At 39.1% G+C, this 26,431-nt stretch overlaps 1 protein-coding gene across 1 annotated transcript in view; it reads left to right on the top strand.

Moving 5' to 3' along the window:
- Nucleotides 1-23,576, top strand: part of PLPP4 (phospholipid phosphatase 4) — a 48,508-nt gene extending 24,932 nt beyond the window's left edge. Inside the window, exons 5-7 of the mRNA XM_053984371.1 lie at nucleotides 722-846; nucleotides 15,912-16,082; nucleotides 20,613-23,576. Of these exons, the coding sequence (XP_053840346.1) occupies nucleotides 722-846; nucleotides 15,912-16,082; nucleotides 20,613-20,812 (496 nt within the window). The 3' untranslated portion in view covers nucleotides 20,813-23,576. The remainder of the gene's footprint in view (nucleotides 1-721; nucleotides 847-15,911; nucleotides 16,083-20,612) is intronic.
- The last annotated feature ends 2,855 nt before the right edge of the window (nucleotides 23,577-26,431 follow it).

Below are 26,431 nucleotides of genomic sequence, written 5' to 3'. Positions count from 1 at the left end.
AATGAAGGGCTCAGAAAATATGTTTTAGGTATTTTTTTGTCTCTTTATCGAATTTTTAAATAATTCCAGCTGAAAAACACACATTTGACTTGAATTCATACACTGTTTGACAGAGTCCACTGCTGCTTTTGTTGCTGGGATGTTTTGCAGCATTGAGGAAGCAAAACTTGTGTTTGGTTTCTGATGAACCCCTCTGCTGCAGAGCTGGTGCCCTGACAGTAATGGCACTTGGCACTTTTATTTGATGGGTGCTTTTAAAATAATTAAGAATACACCCACTTCTTCAAACAGGAATAAGCTCATTTTTCCTGCACTCCAAGCCAAGTATTTTGCTGTCAGCTTGTCTCTGAATCTGTGATCATCCACTTTTCTTCTCCATGTGGTTTGCTAGCTCAGGATCAATATGACACCAGTCAAACCTAGAGGCCCAGCTCACAGCAGGCTCAGGAGAATCTCAGAGGTTTGCTCAATGCACTGAGACAGTCAGCATCAAGGCTGGTTCAGATTGTGGTGGCTGTTTTTCGGATGTTCTGAGCTGGGTGTTTTGGCAAGATCTGTGAAAATTTGGGAGTCATTATGCTTTGCTCTGTGCAAAACTGGTCACTTCAGGCAAGACTGATAACCTGCATGTGTGTGATAAGCAGTAAATATAATAATCACTGTGAGGTTTATTTGTTTACTACAGCTTTTGTATTTTTAATATCCATGGTGTTTTTTGTAGACCGCGTCCCGATTTCTTTTACCGCTGCTTTCCAGATGGAGTAATGAACTCTGAAATGCACTGCACAGGTGATCCAGACCTGGTCTCTGAAGGCAGAAAAAGTTTTCCAAGCATCCACTCTTCCTGTAAGTTCACTTAAACAGAGTGCCTCTTTTGTAAAAAGCTGTCCTTTCTGTGCTTTGGGGTTGCTCTTCCTCTTCTGGATGGTGAACCTGATTTTTGCTGGAGGAGTCTGAATTCCTGACTTTCAGAAAGTCAGACATTTCCTTCTGGAAATAAAATTGTGAGCCTGTGACTTTTCCTCATCTTGGGAACCACCTGAGATGATTCAGAGTCACAGCAGGACTGTCAGCAGAGTGAAGCACATTCAAGGTTCCAGAACACAGATTCTGAGGGGCATCAGTTCCCCAGTGCAGACCTTTGTCTGCATAGTAAATATTTATTTTGTTATATTCCAGTGGAGTATGAAGTAGGACAGTACAGTAATTCTTCTTTTGGCTTTGAGGTCCTCAATCTAGGTCTCATGGTTTGATCACATACCCCCAGTTTGTGCTGTATCCTGACAGAAGTTTAGGTGGCTTTTTGAGAATTCATCTACCTGATTTAATTAGTTTTACTGACTTAGATGTCGGTAAAAGTTCCTTTCTCTGTCTTGAGAAGCTGATTTCTAGTGTGTTTTATGTCATGTCTGATAAAACTTCTTTTCATCTGTAAAATGACTTGATTACTGTAAGCTTCTTTGGGATTTTTTGGCCAGTAATGTTTGTTGCTTTCAGCTGTTCCAAGAACTGCCAATTGAGAAGCAGTAAGTTGTATCTATGGAATTGTTTTGAAAGTGGTAACTTCAAGTTGCCTAATTGTACAGAAGTACATACTGCAAACAAGCTGGGTGATGAAATGAGATGAATGAAATTGTGAGCTGATTTTGCTCCTTCTTTCTTGTTTGAGTCTCAGAAATAAATGAGAAGTAGATGTTTGTAGGTGTGTTATAAGCTTTAGTTCCAAGCCAGTGGGGCAGCCACAGCAGGAGTCCTGGGGTTTTCCTCTTACCTGGCACTGGTTGTATAAGCTCTGAGTTACGGTGCTGCAGCTCACACCTAATTTATTGGAGCAGAATGATGTCCCAGAATATTTAGATCCAAATGATGAGAGCAGCTTTCTCCATCACTGACATAAGATTAGTGTGGCTGAGTTGACTGTATTTCCCACCACAAAGCCTTTTATTAAAACGTGATAAGAATGAAGAGATATTGTATATTCAGTAATTTTTATCACTTGGTAAGTGTATGTTAGAGTGAGGCAATTCTGCAGCTGCTTGAACTACTTAGCTGTTTGAAGCCTGATGTTATAATATCTAAGTCTCTGACAAGCCTTAAAAATCCACACATATTTTATTCTCATAATGGAGAAGGAAAGCATTTAATTTGACAATCATACAATGCTTCTCTGCAGCAAAATTATTTCGATAACCATAATTGTCATTTTTATCAAGAACAGTTTATAGTTGTGATCACGAATTTAGTTTCTTGTTATTACTTCATTCCCAGTAGTATAAAGAGTGGAAACAAAAAAAGTATTATGGGAGGCACACCATTATACTGCTTTCCTACATCTATGAAGCAATGAGGATGTTTGGGATATAATAATTCATGTTTGCAAATTGTGCTATAGTTTTCCACTTTCTTAGCTCAGTTTAAAAAACTGTCCTTCCTGTCTTCTTAAGGTGTGAGCATTTATGAACTTTCCTTCCATAATCCCAGTCCAAAATTTTTCCTTGGCACCTTTCTCCCTTCCTTCAGCACAAGATTCTTACAAGGTAAAGTGAAGGAGTTCCACTCTTCAGATTTCTGTCATCCTTCACTGTGTGTTGTGAAATTCATGAAACAGCACCTAAAAGAGTTGTTTGTTTGGGTCTTTTTTTTTTTTTTTTTTTTGTTTCTGTTAGTATTTAGGGGATTATTTTTTCTGCTTCATGTCTGCAGAAATATAAGTGGTGAGGATGAGAGTTGACATAAACCATAGTACTCTCTTGGTATGATGGTTACAAGTAGCCCACTACAGTTTGGTATTTCCTACTTCACTTGAACCCGTGGGGAAAATAAATCACAAGTAAAAGCTGCCAGGCAGCTCATAAAGAGGGGTTAGAAGCTTCAGTCAAGAGCCATTCTGATCTTCAAAAGAGTTTTTCTTAAGGCATTTCTAGGATAGGCTGTCAATCACAAGCTTTGTTATACCAGAATCTAAAACTTCATCCATGCAAGACGCGGCCTTTAACAAGAAAATCCGTGGTGCTGTAAACGGGGAGCTGTAAGAGTGTAAAATGCAGGGATGTGTGTCAAGAGTGACAGCACTGGCACTCCCAGATGGCCTGGTCTGACCTTGCTTACTCCATAAAAATGTTGTGAACAACCTGTTATCACTCTCAGAGTCAACTTGTGCCCTGAAGGAGAGTTCTCCTTTCTTGGAGCACAGATGATTTCCTCGGCTTCACCTCCCTGGGCCAAAGAGTGCATGTCATAAAAGAATAAAAACGTGTGGAGCATAGACTGTTTCATAAAGCCAAAAAGTGACTTGCACATTCCACTGGATCAAAGAAATCTCTGGATCTTTTGGATTTTTTGGAACCCATTTTGCTTCTTTCTGTGTACTGCCAGTCTTGTGAGAGGGGATGGACCTTTGGCTGTAGGAGCCCAGACTCCTGCCTGTGTCCAGTAGCTCAGAGGTGTTCCTGAATGGCACAAACGTTGCTATTCTGACACCCAAAATAACTCTGAAATATACATGTGTTTATTCCACATTTAGGATTTCCACGGTTTTATAATCCACTGGCAATTTTATGCAAATTTAAAGCTAGCACATGTGATGGAGCCATGCAGCCTCTCTATGCCCATATTTTATCAGAACAGAGATGTTTAAAGATCATAAATGCAGCATTTTTTTCTTGCCTTTGTGCCTCCCGAAGAGTTTTCTTGCAGACAACCTTTGGGGAGCCTGTCCTGAAGAGGCCTCATGGCATCTCCACCTCCCCAGATGTATTTTTCCCTCCTTGCAACAAGATGGAAGCAGCAGCAACAGCAAGCTACAGACAAAAAATGAACAACTAAATGCATGGACATACAGACAATGATTGAGTGTATTCAATGAAACAAACAGAACAAATTGTGCAGAAATCAGCAGAAAACCTTTTATTGGTAATGATTACCCAGCATACCAGTGATGAAAAATGTGATGTATGGATAAAGAGAATTTAACTGAATGCAACACATGCAAGAGGAAAATTAAGGTGAATAAACACAGAACATTTAATTGGACAAGCCATGTGCACAACTGGGACCTGAAAAGATCACTGAATTTGCAGGCATACATTGTACTAATGGGATGGATAGACAGCTTTTTGCAATTGATTTCTTCCTTTTCATCTAATGCCTGATGTCGTTTTGACATTTGTGCCAGGCTGACAAAATCTCTCTACAAACAAAATAGGAACTTACAAGTCCTGGAGTGTTCTTTATCTGAAAATCAATGTGCATGGGAAAGAAATGCTTGTAAATCCAGGCTTGTATCCAGTGGAACAATTCCAGGTAGGCCAGATATACAGTAATTAAAAATGGAAAAGAAATCAGTAAGGTTCATTTAATTAACAGTTCTTTGTGACTTTGAATAGCTTTATACATTTGCCAGCTCAAGGAAGATTTCACAATGTGGTATTCTTTACACAGGCTACGAGAGGTGAGCATTTCATTGTCTGGTATTTGTGTGGACAGGGAGGTCTGAGTCTATTTTGGTGACAGAAGTTGGAATTTGTATTATTACCATGAGGTCATGAGAGAGAATGCCAGCTTTCTAGATCATATCTTAAATTGCAGTTAGCTATAATTGGCTAGAATTGCTATAATTGGGTAAAGATCTTTGTTTGGAGAATATATCTTAATTTTTTTCAGGGAACATGTTCAGCCTGGAATGCACCAGGGTGTTTTCATGCACAAGGAAGGCTGATTCTGCTTGACCATATGTCAAGAACATGTTTAATTAAGGTGACAGGAATACTGAGCGTGTTTTCCATATGAGAGCTCACATTTTTTCTGAAAGCATGTAGGGTTCATGAGCTGCAACTTAAAATTGTTGCAATGTCCTGGGACCTCTAAAGAGTTCTCAGAGGAGAGCAGAAGAATATGAGCAGTAAATTTCTTGTGATGTTCCCACATCACCAGTCAGGTGACTGGAAGGAGGAGGGAAATAAAGGGGCAAATTCTCTTTTCACTTTATATCCTGGTAATGGCACAAAGATAAACTGGTTTTGCCAAATTTTATGAGTTAGGTTTCGTCCATGTCTTTTTCCAGTTGCTGTCTGAAATGAATTTTGGCTTAAAATATGAATCCAGATCATCAAGTTGGTGATACCAAGTTTTGGATACAGAGCTCTAAATCAAAGGAATAAAGACCTAATCCCTTGCATTCTAACTGAATCTTTGACCCATATTTCACCTGTATAAATGAGGACAGGCCACCAACAGCAAACAAAAGTGCTGCAAAAATAGTATGTGTTTATGTTAAAATAGATAATAAATAAGTCTTTACTTATTGCCAAAACCGGGACAACTTCATGGTTACATCTGAAATGTTTATGTTCATATGTGGCTTAACAGAACAGTAAGTAGCAAATCAGCATCACAGGCTTGCTTCAAATATTGTTCAGTAAAATGGGTTGTTTAGCTTAGAAGAAAAAATTAAATCCTAGGCAGGGAGACGTCCCATATGCTGCTGTGATTGTGGTAATGGAGTCCTTGTACAAGCAAATATGGGTAAATAATAGTAACACAACACAATTTATTTAGAAACACCAAAAATCCTTTGTGAATTTAATGCCAGTTTCTTGACCCTGTTTGCTTTCTTAGAGGAAGTGATTAATTCTTCATGATATAACTCCCTTTAGGCTCTTATTCTGCTCAAAACATTTGCAAGCAAATTGCAGTTGCCAGTTTTGGCTTCAGCTCTATTTAGTGACTATTTTTAAATGTGTTATTTCTGAATTGGCCAGAACTACTGAAGCTGTGTTTTTCAGCTAAGGAATTAAATTAGAGGAAGTTGCATGAAATTGGTTTTGGTACCTTTCTACTGAAGCAAAAATAGTGGCTTGGTGAGAGGTTAATTAAACCTCCTTGGGGCTTGTACTGCTGAGTGTTGGTGGTCAGGGGGGATTGAACCCATCGTGGTGGCCACCAGTACCCACACAGACAGCCTGAAACTCATGTGTCTGCTGTGAAAAAAAAGGAATCATCACTTTATAGTCTGGTTTATATCAACTTATAGTTGGATTCACAGAACTTTGAGAGGTGCCTCTGGAAATTGTGTCATTCCAGCCACAACAAAGCAGGGTCAGGGTGAGAAGGTTCCAGAGGACGATTTCCAGTTGAGTTCTGATTTAATGTGAAGATTCCACAACTTATCTCACAGGGAGGCTGGTCCAGTGCCTGACCACTCAGTGAAAATGTTATTTGTTATATTTGAATGCAATTTCCTGTGCTTCAGTTGGTGCCAGTTGTCTCTTCACCTCGTACTGGCCATCACCCAGCAGAGCTGGAATGTTCTTCCTCCAGTCCAGGAATTTGCATTTCCCTGTGTTGGATTTCAGGAGATTCCTGCTGGCAATTCATCCCTGAGAGAAAGATCCCGTCAACTGATTGGAATCCAAACTCAGTAAAAATTAATCATTATACCATAGTGTCTGCAGAAATAATTGAACTTAAGATTTCACATTGGATTGGATGGATTTATGGGAATTAAATCAATTATAAATTAACATATCCTGTATAAAATTGCTGTATCAAGAGCAAAATAAAGGACTCATGTGATTTTTAATTTGTAGCTGCAATTTAGTTACTTATATTAGTTTGAAAATTAGTTTGACTTTTGGCTAAATTGTGTCTTTTTAAAAATAAAAATCTTTATTGAGTCTAGAGATTCCTTTTTGCAAGGAAAAAATAGAGTTTTGAAGAAATGATTTTTGGTAACATCTCAATTTTATATTTACAGAATGAATGTTAACACAGAGCTGTGCGAGAGCATTCATTTCTTGTGTTTTTGTTTTTCTTTTTATTATATTGCTGAAAGAGGTTTGTAGAGATTACTGTTGAATATAGCTGAAGAAATCAGAGAATTCAATCAGAAATCTGGAATGAAGAATGCAATCAGAGGCTGTGGGGACAATAGCAGTGACTTGTGTTGTCATATGTTTTTTAATTACCTCCTTGATGAATGAAGGTATCTTGATACATTTGAGAAAGTAATGGCCCTTTAGAAGTGAAGAAGAAAATTATTTTCTTTGCCTCTTGAGCTATAGTTTACACTTACAGACAAAATGGAAATATGTAAAAATCTAAAGTTAAAATAGTGAGCTGCAAGTGTAAGTAAATCTCTGATCTTAGCTCCAATAAAGTTTTCCCAGCAGCTGCTGCTGGTTATTGGTTATTATATTGCTGTTTCTTGGTTATTTTATCTGTTCAGTTTGCTTTCATCTGTGCAGGAAAGGAGCTTAAGTACTTTTCAGTCTAATTCTTCCTTTCTTTTTGCCTAACTTTAGCTTTTTAGGCAAAATTTATAAGCTGAGGTTATGGTATTGGTTTCACAGGCTGCAGAAGACTTTGTTGTGCTGCTGTATCTAAAATAAAGACCACTGCTCTTCTGCCTGACCTTTTCTGTTAAAGGTCTCTGAGTCACACCAGAGACCTAAAGATCAATTTCCACCTGTGAACTGTGGTGACAGCTCTTCTCTGGAGTGAAATGGGTCAGGAAGCACAGGTTTGATTGGAACTGGAAGGCTGTGACCTCAGGGGAGGCTGGCACATCACTTTCTGACCATCTTTAAGGAAGAAATCTCACAACAGTGCTGGCAAATATTGAGATTCCTTGAAACTGCCATTGCAGCACATAAATCAGAATATGCACCAGAGTGTTCTGCCTGTATTAGAGCTACTTGCAAGTAAACCCAAATATTCTGTGTCCATGAGGACTTTAAAACTCCCTACTGAGCACTCACCTTTGTAAGTTGGGGTGAGTCTTTTCCACCCTAAAAGAATTAGTTGTGATCAGTCTCCAAATCCTCCTTGCACACTCAAATCCCCTTTGAGCAGCAAAAGGGATAGACCTGACTCACACAAGATGATGTTCTTGTAATGCAAATAACTCTGAATCCAGAATAATTTCATTAAAATCAGGAGTACCAACTACAATTCTGCTATAAGCAAAAGAAAAATAACTCAGTAAAACCCTTGAAATTGAATGATAAAATGCCAGGCAGCTTCCTTTCGAGGTGGTTGACTGATTTATCAAACGGCAGAAATCTCAGCCATAACATTTTCTGAAAACATTAATTTAGGTCTCTTGAAAGCAAGGGGATATTAAAAGGCTCTTGAGATAAAAGCTATGAGATAATGCAGGAAATCAAGTATACTCTTTATGCCAGAAAGAAAAAAAGAACACCTGCAAAAGCCTCATTTGGATTTTGCTAATGCTGTCAGTTCCACACAGAAAACAGGAGTTATTGCAGGTAATTTATTTTCCCTTCCTTCTGCAGAAGACTGAGCAAATGATGACATCAGTGTTTTCTCAAAAAAAACCCACATGACAATTATTTATGCAAAATATTTTTAAAACTAATACTGCTTTGTTGAAAACTACTGATTTGGCTGGTGGTTTTTTTTGTTGAGACTTTCAGTTTTTCCTTTATTTCAACCTGAACTAAGACAATGGGTTTAAGTCTGATTCTTGCATTTTATATAAGCAACTGGGAACTTTTGGAGAATTATTATGTTGAGGGTTGCTAATCATGTTGGAAGGCAATGCAAGTTGGATTTGTGGATGGAATAGCATGGGAAGTATTTAAAAAAAAATCACTCACAGGGAAGGTGGGGGGAAGGAAGAAATCTCTGGATGATTTTACTGAGGGAATTAATCAGAAAATAGAAATCAGAATGATTGACCTGATGTTTAGACTATCATAGCATTTCCACAGACACTTGGGACTAAATATGACTGCTGAGTCATATTAAGTCTTATTTAAAAATATTTAAACATCACAAAATATTTAAAACATCACTTGCTCAGTCCTGCAAGAAGTTCTCTACCATATGGTAAGGTATTTTATTCTTCATTTTATTAACCTGTCTTTGCTAATCTCTTCACCCTGGGATCCACGTGGGAATGATTAGAAGCTGTGCCAGGGGAGGTTCAGACTCAATATCAGAATAATCTCTTTACCGTGGGGGTGGTCCAACACTGGAAGAGGCTTCTCAGAGAGCTGGGCAGTGTTTTCCAAGCCTGTCACTCTTCAAGAGGCATTTGGACACTGCTCTTAATAATTTGCTTTAGCTTTTGGTAATTTTTTTTAATTTAAAAATAATTTTAAAATAATTAACTAAAACTAATTAATTTAAAATAATTTTTAAAAATAAAAAATTAATTAATATAATTTTTTTTAGCTTTTTCAGCCCTGCAGTGCTCAGGCAGTAGGAATAGATGATAATTGTTGGTCCCTTCCAACTGAAATATTCTGCTCTTTTCTGTTCTATTCTCCATGTTCCCTGCTTTGTCTGCCTTCATTACTTGCTTGAAATCAGTAAGTTTGTGTGAGTGAGCACAGGAAGACCCTGTCTGAACAAATTGAACTACTAGTTGATGTAAATATCAAAAAAGCCAATAGGCAATGTTTAAAATATATTTATGCTGCCAAACAATAGGAGAGGATATCACTTTCTGGTATTGTTTAGTATGGCAAGGAGGCTGGAATCTCAATGAAAAATATCACTGTATGCAGAGAATGCCTCTTGCAGCAGGGCAGGTGATGGGTGGGAGTTAAATACGAGGAGCAGGAGAATAATTTGGATGTGAATATCCATGGTTCTGGCCTTGATTCTGTGTGTATTCCTTGGAAATGGGGAATTCACCTCAAACAGTTGTAGTGCTGATAACTGGTTCACAGAGCAGTGCTGCATTCATCTGGACTTGTCCCATCTCCCCCAGCTGGACTCTGCTTATTTGGGCTGAAAGCACTCTCAGGATTACTCCTAAATTAGGTTTCTATCTAGTCCCCCTCCTCAGTATTGGGAGAAGAAGAGAGAAATCTCTTGGGTTTTTTGCGTCTCTGAACCAGTTACGAATTCTGTGGCAGCAGCCTGGGTGTGGATTCTCTTCTTAGCCAGGTGAAGACTCTAAAACAACTCTCAGCACATCCCAGCACTTTGCTGGGGACTGCCTGGTTGTTAATATATTATTGTCTCTATCTCTTCACAACTGACCGCCCCACTCAGTGTTTGCCACTGTATATCATCAGAGATATTAAAGCTGATTATATCATTTATGCTCTAGACTTGCCTGATGAAGCACTAATTAAATTAGCACAGCAGTTGTGCTGTTTTTTGCTGTGTCACTGCAAAGAAAAAAAGGTGTCTGGGAAATATGATGTCATTAGAATGAAAGGACAGGTGGCTTCTCCTCCCCTTTTCCACTAAATACTTCAAATTAGTCAGTTGTAAGAACGAAAATATTTTTACATGTTAAAAGACATCCATTTGTTTGAAAAATTAAAGTGATTTATGTGCTTCAGAGTGGAGAAATTATTGAATTTCCATATAAATGTTTGCTATCCTGTGATAATTTTTATAAAATATTACCTCAGTACTTGTAATTATAGTTGGGTATCTAAATTTGAACTGTTAATTATCTTTAGCTAGCAATTTCATGGAGGATAATCATATTTCCTTCACTTGAAAATTAACATTTTAAGTAACAAATGAGCTACAAGCCACAGGTTTTTGGCAGTAATTGCTGCTACTCCCCTATTTTCAAGATAAATCTCTTAATTAACAGCTGTATGGCACTGTCTCACTGAAATATTTCATCCTTTTATAAAAGAATCCAGGGAAATATGAAACGGATTTCTCAGATATGCAAGAAAAACATTTAAAAAAGCCCTGTGGGGTTTATTGGCTTCTTAATTCACTCTCTAAGTATACTCAGGAATGGTTGTGTTTAATGCTTCTACCTCTTCTCTGACATAATTACCTGTGAATACTCAACAACAAGAGCTGTTGGAATTCATGAGGGGCTTGTGAAATGAACTCCTTAATGATCAGTTTTCCTGCCTTAATAATAAATCAACTCTTCCGAGCCTGTTTGAGGTTCAGATTATGTGCATACCTCAAAAATATTTTCCTTTTTCTCTGAATTGAAAAAAAAATAAAGGTGGGTTTTTAAAACAGGAATCCTAGAGGTGTAGAACAGTGGTTCCTCCCTGGGATTTATCCTCCCTGGCCAACATGTTCTATGAGTTTGTTTTACACAAAGGATGTAGGGTCACTGTGGGGTTTGGGTTGGAAGGGACCTTCAAGGTCATCCAGTTCCACCCCCTGCCATGGACAGGGACACCTCCCACTAGACCAGGTTGCCCTAGAGCCTTCTCTTCTCCATGCTGAACAATTCGGTTATTTAGCACTTTGAAAAATTGTATTTTCTCCCTTTTCTTTGTATGTTTAAAGGTATTCATCCCAAATCTACTGTGTACTCCATAACAGAGAGCAACTCTAGTTTTGCTCTCTTCAGCTAGCAAACTTCATTCTAGACTGAACTGGAAATGAAGATGCCCAATTTTCCAGTCCCTGATTTTTCCAGGAGAGTTATTTAAAAGTCTCTCTCACGAGAATTTTTGGCAAGTTTGGAGCCCAGTGAATTCAGTGACAGTACAGTGCTGCTGTGCAGCCACTTCCTCCTTGGTGTCCTGGTTCACTTTGAAAGTGGGGGTGGAAAAGGCTCAAACTCATTTGCCTTCCCCCTGTCCAAACTCTACTTCACTCCATAAAACCCCAATAAAAGTTCCTCTTGCAGATGGGGGATAGATCAGGCTGCATTGTTTTGCACTTTGCAGGGTTGCAGGAATAAATAACATTTCCCTATTCCTGCTGTGTGTCACACCATGAAAAGGGAAGCAGTGATTTTCTGTATAACCCTTCCTGCTCAGGCTGGGCATAGTCCTGGGGTTTCCATAGTTCCTTTTTGAAGTATTTAAGGGGATTATTTGCAGTACTAAAACTGGTAAATTCCAGTAAACTCCTTGACACTGCTGGCCATGGGTTTGACAGAAGCATTCTGATCCTCCACTGTAAAAAAATTCTATCCATGGAGAAACTCTTCAGCCTGTCTTCTAATTGTATTTTACATGCTAATCTGTATGCTTGGGCCAATTTCCTTCAAGTAAATTTTAAATGATGTGCACATCCCTGAATGAGTGATGCATGACAAGAGGCTGAGCAGGATGTGATCCTTATCCAGGATACTACTGATGATGTAATTACAGAAAACCAGGAAAGCAAGAAGTTACCCTGACCCATTGGTTGGAATTTGATATTTCCCAGTGTTAAACTGGAAAAGAAAAAAATTGCTCTTGGTAAGGATTATTTGTTGTTAAATATCTCATAAACGCCCCCATGGCCATAATTTGTATTAGAGCTGAAGAGGCAGTGATCTAAGGCTTGTGCCTACATACTGTGCTTAAAAAGAGAAATTATTGAAAGTAATTCCAGGATCTGAGCTGGTTTAATCTTCTCTTTACTATGTTCTCAGAGAAGGAGGATTTTTTTTTTCAAGGTTTCTACCCACAGAAATGGAAGAGTAGGCTGTGGAACAGGTTGCTTTTAGGACTTTTGTAAAAGGTATCATGAACTGAATAAATCAAAACTTAATTATCATTTTTTGATGGCAATGAGATGCATTCTGAGGCCACCTTAGGAATTTCAGATGAGATGAGGTATCAGAAAAAAAGTACATTAAAAACATATCACCAAAAACCCCAAAAAAGTTCATAAGAATTCACTGTGACAGTGGTGCAAAAACAATCTAATGACTAATGCTCTTGCTTTTCAGATAATACAAGTCTATTTTTGTTCTAACATGTCTCTGTCTCCAACTTCTCTTTTTTTTTCCCAACTCCCTGCATACATTTGTAGTTTGTGATGTGCTTTTCATGTTGCTTCTGCTGAACTGTCTTACTCTGTGAAAAGAAATTAATAAAGCTAAGCCAAAGGGAAGGTGATTGACTGCCCCACTTGGAAAAAAAAATAAAAAATATTTTGTGATAATAAGCTCATAACATTCTTTGGGAATTGTACTTCTATAAAATGCTCTTTGAATTGAATTTCAGCATTAAATTTTATGCATTCATTTGGTATCATACTTTTTCCTTCAAAAAAGATAAATATTTCAGTCTTTGAACAGTGTGAAACTGAAAACATTCAGCAGTAGCCCTAGCTGCTGGAATTCCTCAGTAGGCTGCTAAGCAATTCCAGTGATGAATAGTCTGTGTTTGCACTTGGGAAATGTACAGTAATCACTGCAGAAATAAAGCATTGCAGACAAAGGGATGGATCATTTTATCTGATCCTTATGAAGGCCATTCAGATGGTTATTTTGTGATTTCTTGTCACTTAAGTAAGTTGAGGGGTTTTCTTTAGTTCAAAAACTGCTCAATGTAAAAAAGTCATTTATTATGTGCTTAGGAAAGCATCCATTAAAACTTGAGAGGCTGAAGATCCTCCTGGGTTAATTTAAATTTCAGAAAAGCACTCACAAAAGCAATTACATTTTTAAATGAATAATTTATTTGGGGTGCTTTAGATCAGATTCTTGTTTACAGTTTCTCACCTTATGCCTTTCAGCTTGGTAATTGGTTTGGTCTGTACAGACAGGTTTTTCAGCTCACCTGAATTCCCTCTCTGGAGGGAATCAGGTGTCAGGATGGGATCTGTGGTGTCTCCAGATGCTGTCATCCTCCTTATTCCTTCTGAACTCATTTTTAAGAAAATAACATCATAGAAACAAACTGAACAATTGAGCCTAATGTATTTTTATATATTCAAATAATGATAATGCATTTTAAAGCATTTTAACAAGTCATGACAGAACCTGTGGCTTGTCTCATGAGAGTTTTTCCTGAGTTCAGCAACTTGTGGCATCAGGACTTTGATTTGAGTTAGCTACACTAATTGGTAAAAATATCTCATTCCTCATTCCTTTCTCCTCTTATAACATTTAAAATCAATTAAATATTTGTGTCTGGAATTTTTATCAGCTTGTTTCTTGTGTTAACGTTGTTTTAGACTAAATCAGGCTGATTTTCTTCTGTTCATTTACACCAATGTCTCCAAAAAGGGCTGGTTGTTATTTTTTATTGCTTTTCCCTTCTTTATATAAAGAGAGTTTGATTTATTTTCTGGAGAAGGCAGCCTAGAAGTGTTTTTGTATTGCTCTGCTGAATCTTTGGGATCTGTCTTCTCAATAACTTTTACTAGGACAGTAGGCAGGGTGTGATCCTTCAGGACATGTGTGTATTTGCATTTCCTTCATGCTGCAGTGATGTATTGACTCCAGCTGGTGGGGGGAAAAAAGTGCTCAAATACACTCTAGTGATGGACCAGTTCTTCAGTGTAAATATCACCTTTAGGCCCAGGATTCTTGGAGAGTGAATTGCTTTTCTTAATGCTCTTGACATCTTCCAAGCAGAGCCATCAAGCAAAGCTGCCTGCATGGGCTGCACAGCAACTGAGCTGTCTTGAATTCTCTCAGTTACTTTTATAAAGGACACCCCACATCCCAGAGTGCATTTTACTGTTAATTCCATGGGTTTTACTGCTGACTCTGCATGCACTGGCACTGTTGGGTCAAGCAGCTCTTTCTGGATTTGCACACTCCAGGGTAAGGGAAGTCAGTCTGAAATTCTGCAGTGTAAGGCTTCTCTGCACAACGTTAGTTCTACAGCCACAATATTAGTGTTATATATTAATACATTATTAGAGTATTATATATTTATTTTCCCTCTTGTATTAGGCGTGGATTACCCTAGAGGAGTGTTTGTGACTCTCTTCTTTCTGTCTTTTAGTTTAGAGAAACACATCCACCACCTAAGGATAGATCCTGCTGAACTTCCATGTTCTTCCAAGAGCATCTCCTTCTGGAAATGTGGCAGACCCTGAAAAGAACCCCACAAATTTGGGAGAAATAGTCTTTTTAAAATATCACCAGATTCTCTGTAAAGTCCTTTTAGCTAAATCTGCTGCTGCTGTGCACCATGCTGACAATTGCTGGTAAAATTGCCTGGTATATGGTATTAATCCTAAATATGAGTCTGTGTGAACTGAACACCTACTTTATAGCTTGGGCAATATTCCTTTAAGCCCTCTAAATTGCTGGGCATTATAGATTGCCTGAAAATAAAACCACAAAGCAATTGATTCTTCTGTCTGGGAATGCTGCCTTCAGATTTCAGTTCACCTAAAAAATAATAACCAGAGGTGAAAAGTAGAAATATAAAGACAAACATATTTTTGGAGTGGGAAAGTTTTTGCTTCAGGATTGCATTTGATATTGCAAGACATTTCATTTTGATCCCTCCATTTATTCACCTGGAAGATAAAATGATGCAACCAAGTCCTTTCCTTGTCCAGTGTCTCTCTGGAAGGTGTAAAAGCTGTAACAGGAAAGAAGATCAGTGCAGAAACCTGGTGCCTGAGTTCTCTTGTCACTGCCACTTGTGCATGTTCTGTAGAAACTGAGTAATGAAACCTAAAAATCTCATTTAAATGTAATTCAATTACAGTGCAAAGTGTCTGAGTCCTTTTCTGCTTTGAACCTTAAGTTTTAGAATAGGTCTAAAATCAGGAAAGATGTGCTGAAGGTTGAAGCATGAAAAAGCTTTTGTGACTCAAGTTTAAAAATTGCTTAAATGTTTAATTTAGTATGTGATGTCTCCACCAGAGGAAAAAGGTAAATTGCTGAAGGAAGAAAAAATTTAAATTTCTATGGGATAGGTGAATGTCTAGAGGCAACACAGTGTTTGCAGACATGTCAGATGATGTGAAAGCTGAGTATTATATATTAGAAAAAAATCAAATTGCTTCTGAGTGTTCCCTTGCCTGGTTGCTTGCGTTGCTCCATAGGTAAAACCACTGCTGTGGAGAATATATGTTTGTCATGGATCTTGCTGGAGAATGTCTTTTCTCATTCACTTCCCCCAGAAATGTGTTTTTTTTAAAGTTTGGAAGATCATGATTGCTTAAAAAAAAACCCAAAAAAAACCAAAACCCAACCAACCAACCAAACCAGCACTAATTACAGTCCACTGTAGTGATGTGCTTTGCTTTATCAGTTGCATTTTCAGGCCTTGGCTTCACCACCTTCTACCTGGCTGGAAAGCTGCACTGCTTCACGGAGAGCGGCCGAGGGAAGAGCTGGAGGCTCTGTGCAGCAATCCTGCCCCTCTACTGTGCCATGATGATCGCCCTGTCACGGATGTGTGACTACAAACACCACTGGCAAGGTGAGGCATGAACGTGCCCTTTTGTCCTGCTCTTCTTTTCCCTTAGTTAGCCATGTGTTTCTTTGTTTCAGTACATGGTGTGAGTAAAAACACCATGGTGTGCTATAGATTTTCCTTGCTCCTGGGTTGATGCTGGGGTTTTCTAGCAAGGTTGGAGTAGCTAGCACTGACCTTCAGAGCTTCAGGCCTCTGCCACAGCATCCTCTCCTCCCTCACAGCTGGCACTTCTGGAGTGCAACACCCATCAGGTCACTGCAGCTGTCACCGTTGTCTCAGAGTCCTTCAAAATTCTGCAACTGATGGAGAAGGCTGTGCTATTTATCAATTACACACTCATGTGACAATTCAGAAAACCCTGCCATCAATTATTTCTTTACCCATTTCTTGACTTTCTTTATGGCCACCTTTGCAGCTTCCTTGCTTTTCCTTATTCTTCTGCTAAGTAAGCCAGCCTGTAATTACTTTTTCCCTATTTGTCCCTGTATTCCTGTAAGAAATAGCATGCATGGTATTTCTGATGCTGTTATGTAGGTCATCTTGGCTTTTTGTGGTATTGCTAGTACTGTACTGCTGGCCTTGCAAATTGAACTCCCCTCAGGGTCCTGAGTGCTCCTTTCAATTATCTAAAATTTCAGTTTCATTGTGGTTACATGCTGTTTCCTGTTTTCCAGCACTGTGGTGGGTTGACCCTGGCTGGACACCAGGTCTGTCACTCCCCTCCTCAGCTGGAGGGGTGAGAGAAAATGCACTGAAAGGTTCAAGAGTCGAGATAAGTTGAGGGAGAGTTCACTCAGCAGTTGCTGTCAAGGTGCCTGGAGCAGCTCCTGCCCCTCCTTCCTCACTGACCTGGGTGTCAGCAGGGCTGTTTCTCTCACATGCTCTCACTCCTCTCTCCAGCTGCCATTGTAGTTGTCCAGATTTTTTCCCCATTTTTTCACATCTGTTATCCCAGAGGTGCTCCCACATCCCTGCTGTGCTCAGCCTTGGCCAGTGACAGACCCATCCTGGAGCTGCCTGGTGCTGGCTCCGTTGCACATGGAGAAGCTTCTGGCAGATTCTCACAGAAGCCACCCCTGCAGCTCCCTCTGCTACCAAAACCTGGCCCCAAATGCCACTACAAAGACACATCGTTCTGTTGATTCCTCACATCATTTCAATTCATTGCTGCATTGCTCTGTCCCCCCAAGCACCTTCTCATCTCACCCAGCAGCAGAACCAATCTCAGCCATGCTTTCCCTCACCCTGCTGTGCTCCTGCAGCTGCTTGATCACCAGCCATCAGCCTTGACATGTTCTCTGAGGAGCCTCCTGCTTTCCAGCAGAGCCTTGTCTTGTTTCAGGACCCATTTCTCTCCTTTTCTCACTGACACTGGAGCTGGAGAGAGCCTCCAGCACAAACCTGCTGAGCATGAGGTGCTGGCAGGAGGCACAGAAAACATTTGGCCCTTGGCTTGAGCTCCCTGTTAAAGAGAAAAGGAGGAGTGGGAAGAAATGTGGAGAGTGCAGGTTTGCCCTTGAGTTTGGAACAAGGCAGTGTGAACTGTGCCTTGCCAGAATGACTGATGGGCTGAAAGGTGTGCTGTGAGCAGGTGATGATGGTGGGCTTTGTACATGGTGGAGGAAAACTGCACCCAGGGGGCTGGGACTTGGTTCATCACAGCTGCTCCTATTCTGCCTTTGAATTTTAAGGAGATGGAGCTGCAAACTTATGGGAATAAATTACACGGGACTCCATTTTCTTCATTCTTTATTCACATAATTCATTTTTATACAGTTTTACAGACCTCATGTGGAACTCTAATTTGTTAGTAGCTTTCTTGCCAATTACTTTTTTTGGTTAGTAACAAGTTGCTATTCTGCATTGATTGGTCACTCAAACTTTCAGTATCTACATGGAGGGAAGCTGGTAGTGAAAGAGAGTTTTCATTTTTCTATCTAACGGTGCAAAAACAGTTTATACAGGTGCAAGTTATTTTTTTTTACCCAGGAATAGATTGTTATGTTAACAAATTGCTCCCAACAGGATTGCTTTCACATGGGAACTTGCAAAATGCTAGCTTTGACAAGGCCAGCCACTGATTCCAGGAGAGAAGACTTGATTTTATAAAGCCTTTCTTTATGATTTTTCTACCTTACTGCAGCACAAACTCATCTCTTCCCAAGAGCAGTGCTGGCAGACATCCTGCAGGTGATCCCTGCTTTCCCCTGAAAGAACTTTGCTCCCAAGGGAGAGACTGGTTCACTCTGGGCACAGCACAGAACCTCAGGCCTTGGCTTTTGTGCTCAGCAGAGTCAGCTAATTGTGGTAAATTATTTAGGGTGACTTTGTGATGAAGCCTCTACTATGCTGTGGGAAATGAAAAAGGACCATTAGTTTTGAGTCCAAGACTTAGCACAGAGCAGGTGAAAGATGGAGTGGAGTGTCCCTCTATTAAAAATCCATTACAGCATTAATATTATGAGAACTTTATGAGCTCCCTTCAATTTGGCTGGAGAGAGTGATATTCAAGGCCTTAGTATTGGTATTAGTGAATATTAGGATATTTAACTGTGAATCCCAAATATATCAATTCCCAATATATAAGTCCCTGTATTGGCTTATAATTCTGAAAATGTTAATTTACTCATGGAATAAGGGAAAATTTTGTATGGAAAAAAAGTAAATACTGAGAATGAAAGAATATTCTTTTTCCTTTATGGACAAAGGGGAAAAAAGGAAAAAATAAAAAGAGGAAAGTTATTTCTACTATGAAATCAAACAAAAGACAGAATTGTTTTTTTCAAAACCAGGAGTTAAAATAGCTGCCTATGTTTTTGCTTTATTTAACCCCAGTCAAGCAAGGTGAGTAAGATAGAAACCTTTGGCATAAATCATGTAGTGAATTTGTCTTACTGTGGTACCCATGCTGAGGTCCAGAGTTGCATAATTTGTATAAAGGTTTTGAAAGAAATTATCTGGGCAAGTTTTCAGCAAGCCTTAAAATCCAGGGAACCTAAAGATGACTGGCAAAAATCTGGTGTTTCTCCATGATTAAAAACAGTAATTTAAATAGTCATAGGCTTGACCTGAGTGTTAAACAAAATAAAAAATCAGCTGGAGCACTATTCAGTCAAAGTAGGATAATCTGAGAATTGCATCCAACACAGGTTTATAGAAAATTAATCTTGTCACAATAACTAAGTTTTTTACAATTTGATTGATGCTGTATGGTGAAAATTCTTGCCCTCAGTACCTTTAATACCATTATAGTTTGGTAGAGCCATGAAATCAGTCAGCTTCCAGTGTGGGTAGGATAAGTTACTGTCTGCACACAATCACCTTTTAAATTCCTGTTTGAGCCCCTGTTATATTAATTTGTGATAGATTCATTATGTCCTTTTGTGTGGAGGAAGAGAGCAGAGGATTAGAAGGCATCTCCTGGGTCATGCCACGTAGTCCTGTTCCTCCAGTGTGACTTAGAGTCACATTTCTTAAATTTATCCACCTCAGTATTAAATTTTTCTTGCCCCAGCCATTCTTGATAAAAGGCATCTCACTCCTCTGATGATTACAAACCATCTATTATGCATTGAAAATTGAACCACATGGTCTTTCTTCTAATAAAAATCACAGTGCCAAACCAGGGTATTTAATCTGTGTTTAAGGACTTCAGACAAAAATAATTTGTATTGATTTACTCTTCTTTGCCAGTAAACTCAACGATTCACCATTTTTATTACACTTTGGGTTTTTTGAAATTGAAAGAATGGAAACACAGGTGATGTGTGCTGAATCAGTCTTGTTAAAATAAAATGTGCTGTCAGGTCATATTTTAACCTGTGCCTTTTGCCTCATTTCATTATTCTTCGTGTTAAATCTGAGGCTTTCACAGAGTGTGTATTTCCAGTGAAATTTTTCTCTTGTTGATTGTAAATGAAGCACAAGATGAAGTGAGCATTTTAGTAAGAGGCAGAACCAGAAACAGAAGGAGTTCTCCATAGAAAATTTAAAATTCCAAATATCTCATCCAATAGCCTTACTTATCTTACTTTATTTTCATTTAGGAGTATGGGATAGTAAAACACATTGAAGAAAGACATTCAAAAAGTGTTAAATTAGTTAACAGGCATGCTTAGACTTTGACCTTTCAGATGCTTTTGGTAAGAATTCATCCAGCTTGAAATTGTTCTTGGCAGTCTGCTTTTTTAAATGGGTGAAGATCCATGGGTTGCCCACCCACAAGTGGTCAGCTGTGATCAGGAGTGTCTGATACCCCGTGGAGGCCGCTCTATTCCCAGTGCTCATCTCCCAGAATTTAGCCAACCATCTACAGTTTGGGTGTTCAAAACATTACACAAATCCCCAAGGACTGATTTTATGTGGCCGGTGTGATTGTGGTATTTGGTTCTAAATTCTTTAGGAAAATTCAAAATTCACGTTTTCTGTGTTAAACACTTCCACATCAACCAAATGTCTTTTATTTGCTGTTTTCACTCCTGGCTGCCCTTCCCTTTGTAACCTGCTTCTGGTTTTGTTGCTTTTTTCCTCCAGATGCTTTTGTTGGAGGGATCATTGGCCTGATTTTTGCTTATATTTGCTACAGACAGCACTACCCTCCTTTGGGTAATACAGCTTGTCACAAATCTTACGTCAGCCTGCTGGATCAGAACTCAGTGAAGAAAGAAGAGAGACCCACAGCAGACAATGCTACTGGGCTGCCTCTGGAGGGGATAACTGAAGGTCCCGTATGACTTTGAGAAATGTGCAGAATGAACTTCTAGCCTTCTCACATTTCCTCCAAGCTGGTCTCTTAACAGTGGTTCTTAATGTACATTTTCCCTTTTGTTTCTTTCCTTTTTATAAAGGGAATTAATTTTATTTTTAATGCCGTGATACCATCATACTTTTAAAGTTAAATTTTCAGTTCGTTCTGACTTGCTGAATTATCTGTTTTCTGTCTACTGCAAGCAGGTAGAACTACTCGAGGGAAGGGGAAAGAACATTAATAAAAACAATCTCGTGTGGAGAATGGTTAAGAGAGTAATTTTGAGATGTGGTTGAGCACATACTAGATCTGGAAACAGATTTTCTGAAGTACCGAGTATCTTCTGCAAAGTTCTGGTCATCTTCAGCACTCATTGATTTCGATGGGTGGCGAGTACACAGAGCACTTTTCATCAGGTGTCCAACATCTGTAATTTGATAATTTAAGGCATCATCCTTATGTTTATCTTGCTGCCTTCTGACATTAACAAAAATCTCTACATGCTGGTGGAACTTTGTATTAATTGTCAAGTTTTGCCAAGGTCATTCTGAGCTACTAATGACTAAGAAAGCAAAAGGTGTGGCTGGTGAAGCGCTTGTGAGAGCCAAGCCTTGTGCATCAGTAGTTCCACAGGATGAACTCACGTTCAAGAAATTCCATGCTGTTAAAATTGCCAACTAAGAACAACACACAGGATGGATTAGAAACTTGGTGTTGCACCATCAGCAATTTTTGAGAACTCTTGCAGTATTTACCATTGAAACAAATTTGAAAGAAAAGAACAACCATTGCATTAACAAGCTGAAGTCCTTCAAACAGGTGTTTAAAACCCCCTAAAACTGGGAGGATAAAGAAACACAAAGTTTTCTGTGGATCTCATTGTGCCATGTTCATTCTTGTGTAGTGACTCACTGCAGCATTGGTGACCTGAGGAAATGCAAAGATTCTCATTCGTGACTTTGGGCGCAGAACCAGGAATGCTTCTGGTGGTTTCCAGCACTGTAACATGTCCAGAGGAAGGCTGGAGACAGTTTTCCACCAATCCCATCCCACATTTTCAGCTCACCATGCTCTTGGGCATGGTGCTTGCCAAGGTTGGTACCTGAATTGGAACTCACCTGAATCAAACCACTGTTGGTATGGAGAAGGTTGACAAGTGCGTGACCTAAGTTAATTTGTTACCAGTAGGATTCTTTTTGTTAGGTATGCACTATGCAGTATACATCACATTCCTGTGAGATGATGTACCTTTGGGTGGCAGAATGTCAGATTCCAGGTTTTCTCTCCTTAGGTATCCTGTGAAAAATGCAGGCAAAATATTCCAGACCACACCCTGGCAGTTGAACATTTCTTGGAGCAATCAAGATAACGTTGATCAACGACCACAATTACGGTGCTTCAGACTGGAGGAGACTGCTGCCATGATTATAATTTCTGTGTTCCTGTTGGAATATGCATCGGCCTTGTAGACATTTTGTGATTCAAACAGCTCAATGTCTTTATGTAAGGCTTGTCACTTACTTTCCTCAAAGCTAAGCTTTGTAGATTTTTATTTTTTTTTTTTGAGAAGAGCTGCTTCCTGATTGGCAACACTTGAATTTTTATAAAAAGCAAGTAAATTAGGGTCCCATTAAAAATAAGCCTAATAACTGTGTACAAGAGGATGCAACCTTGCTGTGTATAAACTTATATGATATTTGGAAATGGCTATGAATAGGAAATGACATTAAGGAACAGAAAGTAACAGGAGTGAACCTGGAAGGTTCTGTAGAAATCAGGCCTTGCAAAGCTGGCACAGTTTAACTGAGCCAGAGGGAGGATGTTTCACTTACAGAATTCTGAGCTCTACAACAGAGACAGTTGATCTTAGCTGTGGTTTTCCTGGTGAATATACAGTAATTCACAATACCAGCATCAGCAAAGCAAAATTACGTGGCATTTGCACTGGATTTGACAGGACACCCCTCTGTTGTGGTTGAGATCTTATTCTAGAAATCCATAGAGTTCAATGGAGGCTTAATCTTCCTACAAAGTTTTTAAACCATCCTACAGAATTCTGTAACAAATATAGTTTTCTATTACTTCATGTGGGAGGATTGCTGAGAGCCCCAGAGCCAGGGTAAGGCTTTAGCCATTAGCTCTTTCTTTCAGCAGGAACCCTAGTCTTCCAGGTTATATGCAAATGTTAAAAAAAGAATAAATCTTCAATCAAAATCAGAAGTTTAATACTGATGCATAGAGCATTTTGCATGTTTTTATATAGATCTGGCTTATTCTCAAAAGGGAGTGGGGCCTTCTAAGTGTGCTGTACACATTCTCAGTATTTGAATGGCTTTTGGTACAGGCAGGCTGTCTTTGGGATGAGGAAAAGCTCATCCAGCCTTCAAGTGAGTGGTGGCTGTTAAAGGATTGGAACATGAAGTGTAATGCAGCATAAAAACTGAAATTGCAGGAGTAATTGGTGACCTCGGAAAAGCAGTAAAGAATAACACATTTTAATGGGAATAATTAAATCGAGAGTCATAAAGTAGACAATGTAAAAGGTTTGATTAAAATGTAATTAAAATTATGAAAGACTTAATGGAATGAAACTTGTGGAGGGATCTGTAGGCGCCACAATCACCAGTGCAAAGTCAGTGTAGGGAAGGCATTTTTGTGGATCAGTGTATTTTAATCTCATGCTTTCTCAATGTGAAGGAAATGTAATGTTGTAATGCACCAATAAAGCAACACATGAATGTGGGTTTGTACATCTGCGTGTTATCATTTTTTGGAGAAGAATATAATTTAGCAAGTTATTCTCGTTAATAAATCATGCAGAGCATCACACAAAAAAGAAAGCCCTAAAGAAACAGTGTTACTGATAAAGTCATTACTGATGCTGTTAAAATGAAACAGCCTCCCTCAATTCACCAAAATAATGCTCTTCAGCTTTCCTCCAGGCAAAGGCACAGTGTAAGTCTGCAAGGCTGAAATTCTGTAATTTTTGCCCAGCTAAACCCAACAGGTCCCTTCCCCTGGTCCCATTCCATATCTCCAATAACACTGCAAGTGCCATATTTAATAACAAAAGTGGTTAGACTGGAACAGGAGGACAATATCAAATCAAACCCAGCAGGGATATCCTGAAACCACGAGACTGGGAACCAGCAAAATGTCCCCACAGTGACTGCAAATCTCAGGCACTGCGTTGGGAATAGAGCATTTGTGCTGATTCACTCTGATTTTGTTGCTTTTTCTAATTTGGCCCTCTAGTTTTTTTTTTTCCCTGTGCATAGAACAAATTATTTCTATTTAATGTGAAAAGGGAACCTCATTTTCCTTCTTTCTATCCATGGCAAAAAGTACTTTGCTGTGGATTGGAGGCGGGGGGGAGGGAAATCCCCCAAACCTATGAAAAAGCCATAATATTTTTGTTTTGTGGTACTAAAATTCTAATGACTTGGGGAGAACTGCTCTGGATCACTGAGCAGATCACATCCTGTAGGTGGAATAAAGGCTTCACATGGGTTTTTTTGTCTTAAAATTGCTAAGCAGCACAATGTTTGGACAGTTAGGAGCAGCACCCACAGGCATTATCTGAAATCAATTTTTTTTTACTCTTACCCATCTTTACAAGATAAATAATCTCATCTGCTATCCCAGAGTACACTCCATACTCATCTGATAAGCAGAATGCCTACATTGCTGTTCTAAGAGGCTAAAATTAAATTAGAAGTTTCCACTGGGATGCACTCAGTTTAATTCAGTTTATTATATGGAAAACTCCTGTTCTACAGGTGTGCAAATTACTCCCTGCTCAGGAACTTGCCCTGAACAGAGAAAAAACATTATCATTTTGGCATTAAATTAAAATTAGTTCAACACATATAAAATTAAAATGACAAGACTGGGTAGGTAACTTCAAATGCACTGAATTAACTGAGATTCTTTTTGCAGATGCTACAGGATTTTTGCTGAAACTTGCAGAAATAATAAAAAAAAAATATCAGCATTTAGACTGGACCATGGTTTAACCCAGATAACTATAATAAAAACATCTGAGCTGCAACAGATGTACACTGAAGTTACAGAAGTGAAGATCTGCCCATTATTATTTTCTGAAAAAAAAAAAAAACAACTTTCCAAAGGGAGGAGCAAGAGGCATTTGGGATAACCCACATTACATAATCTGAGGAGCAAAGTATGAATGGGGCATGAAATAGAAAATCCTCTCTCAGTGCTTTGACTTGGTGAAAACAACAAGAGTGATGCATTCAGCCAGTTCAGGAGGACTGCAGAAAGTCAAGCATGAAACACAATTGAAGCAGCTCCAGAAACCTTAAACCTTTGGACTGAGTCTCTTTGTTAGTTTGCCAAAAAAGCTCTTAATTTCACTGGCAGATTTGCAGCAGCCATGCATTATTCTACTAGATTTTAGCATGGAACTAATTTATTTCTAGGAGTAGATGGGGCTGGGCACAAGGACACTGGTTTTTATAACAGTGATTATCTCTGGCTTGCTTTTATTTGGCCTCTTGTTCACAGATGTAATTGTGCTTTTTGATTACAACCCACACCACTGTGTTCTCTGAGCTCCTTTGGGTCCCTGGTTCTTTCCATCTGCAGAGCAGCCTCTCTCCTGGTGATGAGAAGGGGAAGAGAATTGATGGTGACATGTACAAACCTTCTGGATGGTGTCTGCCTTCCTTTTAATCTTAATTAGATTTTCCAAGTCTAATTAATGCACTTATATATAAGCAACATTCACCCATAAGACAGAGTGCAGCTCTAGAAAGGAGCAGATGTCATTGCAGAATTGCCCAACTGAATCCAGACAAGCTCCAGCCAGAGGACTCAGGTTGCCATTGTCCAACACACAGAATTTCTCACTTTTTAAGCCAAAAGGGCATTTAAAGAACTTTAAGGCCTTTAAAGTTCTTAGTGTTGCAGTGAGAAAGGGAAGTTTCCAAATGCGCTTTCACTCTTGAATTCAAGCGAATTCTCCCCCTGATTCACAGCTGGAGCAAAAGCAGATTTCTGTTTTCCCCATTTCTCAGGTTATAGGCTGAGCACACTCACAGCTGATTTGGAGGGGCTGGTGAGTGCCCTGTCACACCTCTGGTTTGGAGACAACTCAAAGCATCCTGGTTAGCATCACTCTCAGTGACCTTCTGACACCATCCAGTTTAAGAGGGAAGAGCTGCTAATTTAGATCCAAGCCCACCACACAATTCCTGGCAGAGATCTAAGCCAGGGAAAGTTTGGTTTATTAGTTCCAACAGGCTTCCCCACTGCCCCTTGGACACACAGAGGAGATGGCTCTGAAGGCTCACAAGAGTCAGGTTATTGTCAAAAATCTCCTTGAGATTTTTATTAATTGTTTTTGTGTGTCTAAGGGTTATTAGGAGAAAGGAGTCCCTGCTCTATTGAGGGTGATATTTACAAATCATTTATGGCTACTTAACAGACTGTTGAAAAATATCTCCTTTTCCAGGCAGGCTGAATACACAATTCTGTTGTGTTAGTCTGTATTCTGTTCACATCACCCCTTATCAGCACTGCAGAGCATTTGTGTATACAAAAACTCATCTCATCTTCATTCCCAGTCCAACAGATTGAAGCC

The sequence above is a fragment of the Vidua macroura genome, chromosome 8 (assembly GCF_024509145.1).
Source record: "Vidua macroura isolate BioBank_ID:100142 chromosome 8, ASM2450914v1, whole genome shotgun sequence".
In the NCBI taxonomy this organism is placed as follows: Eukaryota; Metazoa; Chordata; class Aves; order Passeriformes; family Viduidae; genus Vidua; species Vidua macroura.
This window is presented reverse-complemented; position numbering and strand designations above follow the sequence as displayed.